Source organism: Trichechus manatus, unplaced genomic scaffold (genome assembly GCF_000243295.1).
Source record: "Trichechus manatus latirostris isolate Lorelei unplaced genomic scaffold, TriManLat1.0 scaffold00044, whole genome shotgun sequence".
NCBI classification, from domain to species: Eukaryota; Metazoa; Chordata; class Mammalia; order Sirenia; family Trichechidae; genus Trichechus; species Trichechus manatus.
Genome location: NW_004443980.1, coordinates 8,879,133 through 8,892,087, shown reverse-complemented (window position 1 = coordinate 8,892,087; position 12,955 = coordinate 8,879,133). Strand labels below are relative to the sequence as shown.

The window sequence follows — 12,955 nt, the reverse complement described above, 5'->3', positions numbered from 1 at the left end:
AGGCATATTCATGTTTTAATCAACACTGCATAAATAAGTCAAAGCTGAGTAAAGTCTACTGATCAGTTTAGAAGACACTGATAATAACATTCCTTTTAAGAAGGTGGTCTCCAAATTATTCAATTAAAAAATAACCACATGACAGAATTTAGTGTTACTCAAATTAACAAATACCTTGGGAACAGAGTATATTTTTAACAAAGTTGACATGGCCAATGAAGGTTTTGGGAGGAAAGTCCTCAAATCCTCAATGCTAGATCAGGGGCAGAGGCCTCAAGAATGATGAACGATTCTTAAATTTTTTTTTGGAAGTGGAGATATGAACTTTTCTGGGAAGCTCTGTGCACCCTCTCCATCACTGAAACACACGTGCACACACACATATACAGGCAAAGTTTTACACACAAATTAAGAAATCTGCAGATTCCTATAATCCACCAATGGACTTCAAGTTAGAAGCCCCTGATCCAGAAGACTGACCTACTGAGACACAGAGAACAGACAGAAGAATATAAAGTCACAGGATTGTGTGTGTGTGTGTTTGTTGCATCACCTATGCCATGCCTATGTATAAGCTTCTGGTAACTCAGTAAGGAATCATCCTTTAAGAAATGTAAGTAATCCAACAGCCCTACAGAATCTTGCTTGGAAGGAGACAAAAAAAAAAAATCCATATTCTGAAATATTATTTCACACACATACACATGTAATTACTATACTACTTCTACCTATGGAAACAAAGCTTCTGACAACAAAGTCACTGAAATGCAGTTTTTGTTCACTGCTGTATCACACACTAGGTACTCAAATGAACTGTTGGATGAAAAAATGAAATCGCATACTTTTACTTAAGGAAAAAACATCACAGTAACCAAAATATTCCTAATAAGCCCATTATAACATTTTTATAACATTTTTAAAAACCAAGGAAGAGAGATAGATACTAACCTTTAATTACCACACCAGTATAACAGCAGTGACAAGGATTCTTAATATAGTGTTTGGTTTTAAAATAAATAAATTCCTTATTCCCAATAATGGGATAAATCAAAATAAAAGACTCACCTAAAAACCTAAGAAATTACATTAATTCCTTTATCGAAATGCCCTTTTTCAATCTCATCAGATACGGTTTTAGAGCTCCAGTGCAACTCAGGTACCTACACAGTCCTTCAGTATTCCTAGGTATGCTACTTCTTTAGACAGAAGAAATAAACCAAGTTCAAATTTTTCTATCTAATGAGTAACAGGCAAGTCACAGGCATATCTTGTTGCTCCTGGGGGAGACAGGGAGAAAAACTGCAAAACAAAGATTCAACTTGTTTAACACTAAATTCCTCATAATACAAAATACATTATCATTTAAACAGTGAACTATCCAGGGACATATGTTAAGAATCACCTCTGAGAGAGTCCAGGTCAAAGTATGACAGTAAGGTAGCCAAGAACCACTAGAGAAGAATAAAGACTACTTTGATACAATATAAACCAGCAAGAACATTTAATATGATTTATAAAATCTGATATACACATAATTTTCACAAACAAACCTACTGGATTCAGTAAAATAGAGTATATTTTAGGAAAACATGTTCAAGAACTGTGATGCTCCAGTCATTCTCTTATTGCTCCAATCAGGCACAATGCAGGGAGACTGCATAGCTTCCCAGATCCTAGCATCAGCTGGCACAATCATTCTGACTCATTTAAGTCACCACAGGGCAAGAGGGAAAAAACTGGATTCATCTAAATAAGTTACACAACATGATCCCTTCTCAAGATAAAGAAAGGCTAAGCTTATCACCAAAATCTACTTTTTGGAAAAGACCAGGTTTTGTTGAATTTATAAAGCTATATTAACTGCTTCCTGTGTCAGGAATGTATCTTGAATGGTATTACAAACATCAGTTAACAGAGCTTTCCAGATAAAGTGCCAGATAACTTTGCTTTTACTCTAAAAATCTAGTTAATCACTTAATAACACAAATAGAAATGGTATCTACCGAGTGTAGCAGGAACTATAATATCCACTTTTTCCATCCTCCTTAGTAACCCCAATTTTACTTGGTTCAAGTATATGTCCAGTAAAAGGCTACATTTCCCAGCCTCCCTTGTAGCTAGATATAACCATGTGGCTAAGTTCTGGCCAATGAAATTTAAGGGGAAATAGTGTGTAAGACTTCCAGGAAAATTAAGGCTTTCTTCCCTTCCTTTTTTCGGCTGCCTTGCTTATGGATATAAAGGCTAAAGTATGAGAAGTCATATTCAACCACTACGTGACCTTGAGAAAGGACACATGCATAAGGAGACAGACAATGCCTGGATCCTCAACGATTTTGTGGAACACTCAATCAGCCTTAAAGTGCTTCCCTCTGAGGATCTTTAAATGAGGATAAACCCTTCTATCAGTGGTTCCCAAACTTTGCTGAGCATTAGAATTACCCAGCTAATGGTCTGACTGAGACTAGAGGAACCGCAGAAGACACAGCCCCCAGACTCTCTGTTAACCAAAAACTATAACCATTCCCGAAGTCAACTCTTCAGACAATGATTAGACTGGGCTGTAAAACGTAAAATAATACTTGTGAAGAGTGTGCTTCTTAGTTCAAGCAGATACACGAGACTAAATGGGAGGCTCCTGGCTAGAGGCAGGATGAGAAGGCAGCAAGGAACAGGAGCTGGTTGGATGGACACAGGAAACCCGGGGTGGAAAGGCAGAGGGTGCTGTCACATTATAGGGATTGCAACTAGTGTCACATAACAGTGTGTGTATAAATTTTTGTATGAGAAATTAACTTGAGCTGTAAACTTTCACCTAAAGGACAATTAAAAAAAAAAAAGGGAGAGAGAGAGAGAGAAAGAAAAAAGAATCACCCAGCAAGCTTTTTAAAACCTTGTCCAGGAGTTTCTTACAAACGTAAATATAGACTTACCATTGATTCAGCAATCACACTCCTAGGTACTTATCCAAATGAGATGAAAACATCTGTCCACATAAAAATCTGCACGTGAATGTTTATAGTAACTTTATTCATAACTGCCCCAAATTGGAAGCAACCAAGATGCCCTTCAATAGGTGAATGGATAAACAAACTGTAGTAGATCCATAAAAACCAAACCAAACCCACTACTGTTAACTCGATTCTGACTCATAGCGACCCTACAGGACAGAGTAGAGCTGCCCAACAGGGTTTCCAAGGCTTTAAATCTTTATGGAAGCAAACTGTCACACCTTTCTCCCCTGGAGCAGCTGGTGGGTTTGAAACTCCAACTTTTTGGTTAGCAGCCAAGTGCTTTAACCATTGCACCCCCAAAGCTCCTGGTGGATCCATACAATGGCGTATTATTCAGCAATAAAAATAAATGAGCTAATTAAGCCACAAAAAGACATGGAGGAAACTTAAATGCATACTGCTAAATAAAAGAAATCAGTCCAAAAAAGCTACATACTGCATGATTCTAACTATAAAACATTCAGGAAAAGGCAAAACCATTTAGAAAAAAGAAAAAAACCTATTGCCGATGAGTCGATTCCAACTCATAGCAACCCTATAGGATAGAGAAGAACTGTCCCATACGGTTTCCTAGGAGCACCTGGTGGATTCAAACTGCCAGCCGTAGCTCTTAACCACTATGCCACCGGGGTTTCCAAAAATTAGAGAGACAGCAAAAAGATCAGTGGTTGGGGGGAGGGAAGGGATAAACAGATGGAGCACATGGGATTTTTAGGGCAGTGAAACTATTCTGTATATTGTAATGGTAGACATACGTTAATACGCATTTGTCAAAATCATAGGACTATACAACATAAACAGTGAATCCTTATGTGCTTAAGCCCGCCATATTGGGCCTGTATTACTAGAAGCTAATTCAGATTCTGATACTGCATAATTATCAGTTAGAAAAAAGTAGGAAAGTTAGAAAAAAAATCTAAATATCTTTATGGCTATATTCCATTAACCACGTAGTTTAGGTGAAAACACACAAATAGAAAGGTATTTTTAAATGTTTCTACACTTTAGTTTATTATTAAAATAGGATGATGAAGAGTATATTTATTGAGTACTTTATATTTTAAGCATTCTCTCTATTTAATCCTTATTTCAACCCTATGAGGCGGTATCATGTATTTTCCAGCTGAAGACATAGAGGCTCACAGAAAACAAGTAACTTGTTTGAGGTCTCACATCAAGCATCACGATTCAAATTCCTATTTGCAGAACTTCAAAGCTTCCGCATTTTCCATTACACCGTAACTCAATGAGAAAAGAGACGGACATCTCGCTAAAGAGCTAAATTTTTCTGGAGGAAATCTTAACTTCATGAAAGAATAAATTTGAAAATGAATAAAAAATGAACAAGGGAAATGCAGCCCTATCAAATTTGTAAGCATTACCTAAATCATGTGAAATGGAAATATTACCTCTAAGCTGAGTCTTAGAAATAAGATATCTGTTCTAAATAACATCAAATAAATGAATTTAAAAAATTAAGAGTTCATTTGTCAGTTTGAAAATAAACCTTTTAGAAGTACTATCTTTAGAGAGCAACCGGTTTATGAGACAGTATTTGTTAAAATACAAGGAATCTAAATTAGTCAATGCAGTGACCCAAAGTCTAAATTTTGAAATAATCATTAAATTTCAAAATAAACAGATTTTACAGAAAGGTCCCAGTTCTTTCACTACCCAGCTTTTTGAATTCTCCTTACATCAAAAAGTTAATGCTTAGAGTTATCCACGACTCGATACAGGAATAAACACACATACACAGTCAAAAATGAAAACAGAATTACACTAAAGCCTAAAAGCTTCTGAAAGGTAAATATTCCAGATTCTATAAAAGTTAAGAATCTGAAAAACATACAATCTTACTTACCTTGGCTTTTCTCTTTTTTCTCTTTGCCTTTCGAAATCTCGTCCTCTGTCCTTTCCATCTCTTGGTTTTTCTTCTATCCTGTCTTTTACTTTATACTTTTCTTTATACTTTTTCCCAAGAGCAATATCCTCCTGTATAGGAGGGGGTGGACTAGGGGTACGAGGTCCTTTCTTTTTACTTTGGTTGCTTTTTGAAGTCCTGAAGGCAACACAAAGCCATCATTAGAGGTCCAAATACTTTTGGAAGGTCATATGGATATATATATTTTTTCATTTTAACTACTTTTTAAAAAAGGCAATAATCCTTTCAATCAGTGCCCTTTACTATTTTGTATATCAGCAACCAATACCCAGAAAGAAAAAACACAGAAATGAGCAAAGAACTAATTTACTTGCCACATATTTTGTTACCCCACTTATTATTATAAAATTTAAAAGGATGTTTCTGAGAAAAGATAGACATGGAGTGGGAAAAGACTTTGAAACAAGGAAAGAATATAAAATTAAACAATTGCATTTTTTTAATAGTAAAAAAGTACTGTTTTATTAGCATATAAACGTCTTCACTGTAAACAAAACAAAACAAAAATAAAACCAGGGATAATATAGAAAAGTAGATGAAGACAGTAAAAATAACTTATAATTCCACTACCCAAGGATAACTACTGCTAACACCTGGGATATACTTTCAGACTTTCCCCATGTCTGTCTGTCTCTCTCTCTCTCACACACAGAATATCCAATCATAATGTTCTGTACATATTTTTTGTACTAAATACAGTGTATCTTCCTATAACAAAAAGTAGACATACATCATCATTTTTATGAATTGTACAGAATCTCCTTAAATAGATGCTCCAAAACTTCTACAAATAATCTAATATTGGTAAGTTTGACAGGTGGCTTCCAAGTTTTTATCATTATAAAAGACACAAAATTACATCATCTACAAATGAAATTGTCAGAAAACACTCATTTGAATCTTTGAGTCTTCTCTAAGACATCTATCCTAACTCTGAGATACCAAAGATGATCTCCTAAAATGTTGGAATTTTGACTTTCACATTTAAGTCTTTAATTTACCTGGAACTGAATTTTGCATATAGACCATCCGCTTTCATTTGATACTTTAAATACTTTAAGTGATTTCATATAAGTGATATAACTTTAAGCCCTTACACACCAAAAACTGCCTATCTTTGCTTCATATCTGAACAATGTTTGACTGGATACGGCACTTTGAGGTCACAAACCTTTTCCCTCAGAGCTCTGTAAATATTATTACAATATCTTGTAGCATGTAGTACTATAGACGAAAAGTCCAAAGACAGTCAATTTTTTTCCTATGTTGGTTACCTGTTTTTTCTCTTGGGATACTTATAAAACTTTATTCCTTGGAAATCAAAAAATTACCAAGGTAAGTCCAGGTTTTTTTTAAAAACTTTTCCAACACTCAATAAGCCATTTTAATCTGAAACTTCAAGTCTTTTATTCAAATTCTTCTGTTTTTATTTCATCATTTCTCCAAATACCCAGTCTCTCTGGTTCTCCTTAATATACAGTTACTGAATTCCTGGATGTCTTCCATGTTTCAATTTCCTGTCATTTCCATCTCTCCTTTGCTTTCTGGTATCTCAAGTTTGTCTTCAAAGTCTGTAATTTTTTCTTTAAGTAGTACCCACTTCACTACTTCTAAATTTGACCATCTCATTATTGTGCTATTTTCAGCATAAAAATCTTTTTCTTCCAAAAAGTCCCTGTACACATATTGCTTTTTTTCCAAGACCAACTGTTGTCATCATGTCAATGCAACATCCTCAAATCGTACTAAAAATATAAATTTATAATTTAAGTTTGTGCCTATTTTTTGCATCAACTGTTTCTGTGTAAGCTATCTACGCTGACTTTTCAGTCTGGTACTCTGTTTTTCGGTAGCCATTTTTTTTTCATACATCTGGTGAATTTCCACTGTGCTCATTTCACTCTCTATGGATATTCATAAGTGAGGACTTAAGCCTAAATCCTGGAGCTAACTTCCTATGACCCATGAGTTCTCTAGTCATTATATTCCGTAGCTCTAAAAAGGTAGTGGATAGTCCCTTCCCCAAAGTTGCTGATAAGATTACAAAAAGATAAAAAGTATAAAATCACCTGAATCATGGCAGACATGCAGAAAATCTAGCTTAGTCCTTATACCTATTTCTCATTATCACAGGTAGGATTAACCACTTAAGCAAATAAAAAATTAATAAAATATGGCAAAATCTATTTTCCATCCTTGTCTTCTGCCAAGAATCATAATTAGCTACATATGTTGTTGCATATTTATGAAGATTCAAACTTTTCATGCACAAAACATAAGTGATAAATACCTGCATTTCTAAGAAATTCTTCCATTTAAAAGGTAAATGTAATAGTTGGCATCTATATAAAAAAATTTTAGAAGATACGTTTTATAGATACATTTTCAAGATAAAATGATGTCGGAATTCTTGACAAAAAGTGTATTTTCACATTGTTGTCTGTGACAGCTACCTGTTTATCAAACATTTCCAGGCCTGACTCACAAAAAGCTCTCACACTCCCAGGAATGTAAACTAGATAGCTAAGTAAATACAATACTCAATTTCTTTCTTTGTGCATTCCATTCTTTGGTGTCCTTGAAAGTCCAAGAAAGTGGAGCCACAGTCAGAAGGAGACTGGGTTACCAAATCTCCACGTATAGGAGAGCCCCTATTAATCAGAAACAGTCATTTTGACTTAAGAGAAAAATAAACTTCTGTTCTGTTAAACCAATGACATCATGGGATTTACCTATTACAACAATCAGGATCACTCCAATACACTTAGTAAGGTGCAAAATTTCTTCACATTACCTCTAAAAATATATTTGGTTGGAAAACACAATGTTACAAATTTAGGGTTTTCAAGGGCTTTCCAAATGAAAGGGGCCAAAATTAGTTTCAGCAATCTGAAGTCAACAAGATCTTTCAACGTTTTTTAAGTCATCTGCTTATCTTTAGTGGCACAAAGCCCACACCCTACTTGTGGCAAAGAGCACTCTTGTCTATGTCCGTCATTTTTAGACCCTTTCTCTCCTCAAAACTATTTCTTTTGAATAGCTTTTGACATGCTTCACACTTCTTTGTACAAAGTTATTACACAAAAATTTACCAAATAAAACTAAGAATAACAAAGCAGATGAGCAGACTAGATATTACATTTGCTGATTCTAAGATGCACTGCCTCCCCCAGATCAGGTTAATCTCACTACCAGACTGTATTTCATGATATAATGCCCCCCTCAAAAAAAGTCAGCTTTCAGAGAGACCCGCAAGTTTTAATTAGTCAGAACTTATCTCTGTCCATTCAATACAAGAATCGAGTAAGACCAAGGTGTGTTTGCCTGATTGTCACTTGAGCTGCCTTCCTGACATTGGTTACACTACTCTACTGAATTTTAACTGAAATTCTAATCAATACTTACTGCTTAAAATGCCTTCAAAAAGTATATAGTCTGGCCCAGCAACGAAAGTAAAGTTGATTACCTGACCCACTTTAAGCAATGTAAATTGCATGGTTAAATAGATGTCATACTCAAGTCAATGTTTTCCTTGTACATTTAATGTAGTTCTTTCCAGACCCATGTTTTCCTATTATTAATCAAAGGTGCATCTTAAAGTCAACATCTTAGACTCATCTTAGTATTCTGAGTCACCATCTCAGAATACAGGAAACATGGTGTTAAATTAATGTAATTATTCATGTAAAATATTCACTGAAGACTAAATGAATTACTAATAACATAGTAAGAAAAGATTAATGGATCAGTGCATGATGAAACTAACCTTTCATTTGAACAGTTATCAAAACTTTCTATGAAGAGGGGGGCCAAGATGGCACAGTAGTCAGACACTTCCGGTGGACCCTCTTACAACAAAGACCCGAAAATACAACCGAATTAATTATATACGGCAATGTCGGAGCCCTGAATATCAAAGGCAGAGTTGAGGAACCAGACAGAGTGGCAGGGGGAGGGAGAAACGGTTCGGAAGCAGCGAGAAGTTGCCAGACCTGACCTGGCGAGAGCCTGAGCCCTCCAGGCCTGATCAGCTCGGGTGTGAGCGGTGAGGCAGGCAAGCGGAGGTACTCAGGCGGTGTGGTTTCTGCACCAGGAGAGACCAAGCCCCAGAGAGTCTACACAGCCACACAGAACCAGTGAGAAGCAGCCCTGGATTGGCGAAATATAAGTACTTGCGATGGACTATTGTGCAGATCAAACCCCCCCCTTAGGGAAAAAACTCTCGCCCATTTATCTCCCTGCTCCCTGCTCTGCACTGGGTCCTGGACCGGCTTCAGCAAATGCCAAGTCCCGTGGGCCAGAAGTAGGATCCATCACCTGCCTGGAGCCATTCTCCCTGCCTTGGAGAGTAAACAAATAAACAAACAGAGGGAAAAAATAAACTGCCGGCTCCCCTAAGCCAAGAACCCAGGGTACGCACAGCTCCTTTGCCTAGGCACAGGCATAAGGGATCCACGGACTTTTTGAGTGCCTCTCCCCCTGCATAGACTTGTGTGGGCCCATCTCAACAGCACAGGCCCTCATTACTGCAGTACAACAGACTATATACCGTAACTCTAACTTCAACTGTTTCAGCTGTGAAGTAGCAGGTTCATGACATTTGACACTGCTCTGCCCATTAAGCAGGGTCTTCATCTACCCACATTACGGGCCTGAGGACAGTTGACACCACCTACACCACCTACTATAGGGGCCCATAAATAAGAGGTGCCCCCCAGTCGTTACAGCCAACAGCATTAGGTGCTCATACTCCGGCTGCAAAACCTACCCACCTACGCGCTCTAGGGAACAGGAACACACCCTCCTCCTGGAAACTCGGGGGTGGCCATCAGCCCCCTACCTTGCTCAGAGTGTGTCCCCCTGCTGCAGCCAGATGCTTGTGCCTACATCAATCACTTGTATCTGTCTAGGACTATAAGTGAGAGCCTACATCAAACACTTGCTGGTTATCAACCTGGGCACCTGAGCTGAATCCATACAGGGAGAGTAGGGACTCCTGAGCTCACATACTTAGTAACAGGTCTAACCACCTGGTGATAGGACACAAGCGCTTCAAAGGTGCCAATAATCAAACTAGCTTATCTAAGCAGCCTATTTGGGCACATCAAAACAAAACAGGAAGCTAAGACACAGTAAGCAAACATAAAGTAAACAAATATAATAACTTATTGCTGGCTCGGAGACAACCGTCAATATCAAATCACATAAAGAGGCAATCCATGATAGCTTCAGCAAGCTCCCAAACTAAAGAATCTAGAAATTTTCCGGAGGAGGAAAATTTATTGGAATGACCAGAGGTAGAAATACAAAAGATTAATATACACACCTCTTCAAGAAATTAGGAAGCTAATTAAGCAAAACGCAGGACACGCAATAGAGGAAATTTAAAAAATTAGAGAAGAGCATAATGACAAATTTAACAGGCTGCAAGATTCCATAGAGAGACAGAAATAAGAAATCCAGAAGATTAACAATAAAATTTCAGAATTAGACAACTCAATAGAAAGTCACCGGAGCAGAATTAAGACAATGGAAATCAGAATTAGTGAGAATGAAGATAATGAACTCGACACCAACTTATTTGAGGAAAAATCAGATAAAAGGATTAAAAAAGATGAAGAAACCCTAAGAATTATGTGGGACTCTATCAAGAGGAATAACCTACGAGTGATTGGAGTACCAGAACAGGGGGGATAACAGAAAATACAGAGAGAATTGTTGAAGATTTCTTGGCAGAAAACTTCCCTAATATCATGAAAGATGACAAGATATCTATCTAAGATGCTCATCAAACCCCACATAAGGCAGATCCCAAAAGAAAGTCACCAAGACATATTATAATCAACCTTGCCAAAACCAAAGATAAGAACAGCATTTTAAGAGCAGCTAGGGATAAACGAAAAATCACCTACAAAGGAGAGTCAGTAAGAATAAGCTCAGACTACTCAGCAGAAACCATGCAGGCAGGAAGGCAATGGGATGATACATATAAAGACTTGAAGAAAAAAACCACGAGTCAAGAAGTATATATCCAACAAAACTGTCTCTCAAATATGATGGTGAAATTAGGGCATTTCCAGATAAACAGAAGTTTAGGGAATTTGCAAAAGCCAAACCAAACTTACAAGACATACTAAAGGGAGTCCACTGGTTAGAAAATCAGTAACATCAGATAACAACCCAAGACTAGAACACAGGACAGAACAACCAGATATCAACCCAGATAAGGAAGTCAAAAAGTAAATCAAAGCTAAAACACTGAAAATAGGGAAACAGATGTCAATATGTAAAAGATGATAACAAAACAGAAAAGAGGGACTTAAAAAATGTACAAACAGATTTTTCATATGGAGAGGAAGTCAAGGCGATATACAGAAATAAAAGACTGGTATAAACTTAAAAATAAGGGTTAAATATTACGGTAACCACAAAGGAAACTAACAATCTTACAAGTCAAAATAAAAAACTAGAATAATATAAGGACTCAAACACAAAATCAACAACAATGAAAAAGATGAAAAGAAAATAAATGAAGAAAAACGACCCAGCACAGAAAATTAAGTGGAACAAAGAAACTGTGAACACACAAAAAAAGACATCAAAATGACAGCACTAAACTCATACCTATCAACGATTACGCTGAATGTAAATGGGCTAAACACACCAATGAAGAGACAGAGAGTGGCAGACTGGATTAAAAAACACGATCCATCTATATGCTGCCTACAAAAGACAAATGTCAGACTTAAAGACACAAACAAACTAAAACTCAAAAGACAGAAAAAAATATATCAAGCAAACAACACTCAAAAAAGAGCAGGAGTGGCAGTATTAATCTCTGACGAAACAGACTTTAAAGTAAAAGCCACAACAAAGGATAAGGAAGACACTATGTAATGATTAAAGGGTCAATACACCAGGAGGACATACCTAGAATAAATATTTACACACCCAATGACAGGTCTCCAAAATACATAAAACAAACACTAACAGCACTGAAAAGAGAGATAGCTCCACAATAGTAGTAGGAGACTTCAACACACTACTTTCAGTGAAGGACAGAACATCCAGAAAGAAGCTCAACAAAGACACGGAAAATCTAAATGTTACAAACAACCAACTTGATCTCATAGACATATACCGAACATACCACCCAATAGCAGCCAAGTATACTTTCTTTTCTAACATACATGGAACGTTCTCCAGGATAGACCACATATTAGGCCATAAAGCAAGCCTTAACAAAATTCAAAGCATCGAAATATTACAAAGCATCTTTTCTGACCATAAAGCCATAAAAGTAGAAACCAACAACAGAAAAAGCAAGGAAGAAAAATCAAACACATGGAAACTGAACAACACCTTGCTCAAAAACTACTGAATAGCAGAAGAAATTAAGGATGGAAGAAAGAATTTCACAGAATCAAACAAGAATGAAAATACATCCCACCAGAACCTTTGGGACACAGCAAAAGCAGTGCTCAGGGGTCAGTTTATAGGAATAAATGCATACATCCAAAATGAAGAAATGGCCATAATCAAAACATTAACTATACAACTGGAACAAATAGAAAGAGAGCAGCAAAAGAAGTCCTCAGGCACCGGAAGAAAGGAAATAATAAGAAATAGAGCAGAATTAAATGAAACAGAGACTAGAAAAACAATTGAAAGAGTTAACAAGACCAAAAGCTGATTCTTTGAAAAGATTAACAAAATTGATAAACCATTGGCTAAACTGACAAAAGAAAACAGGAAAGGAAGCAAACAACCCGTATAAGAAATGAGATGGCTACTACCACAACAGACCTAACTGAAATTAAAAGAATCATAACAGATTACTATGAAAAATTGTACTCTAACAAATTTGAAAACCTAAGGGAAATGCACAAATTTCTAGAAACTCCTAGCTACCTAAAGTAACACAAACAGAGGTAGAACAACTAAATAAACCCATAACAAAAGAAGAGATTGAAAAGGTAATTAAAAAACTCCCAAC

The 12,955-nt window shown here is 36.5% G+C and overlaps 1 protein-coding gene across 3 annotated transcripts in view; it reads right to left on the bottom strand.

Annotated features, from left to right (window-relative positions):
* Window positions 1-12,955, bottom strand: part of ZC3H13 (zinc finger CCCH-type containing 13) — a 149,206-nt gene that overhangs the window by 72,273 nt on the left and 63,978 nt on the right. For all 3 annotated transcript variants that reach the window (XM_004376592.2, XM_023731593.1, XM_023731592.1), the window contains exon 9: window positions 4,879-5,076. In XM_004376592.2, the coding sequence (XP_004376649.1) occupies window positions 4,879-5,076 (198 nt within the window). The remainder of the gene's footprint in view (window positions 1-4,878; window positions 5,077-12,955) is intronic.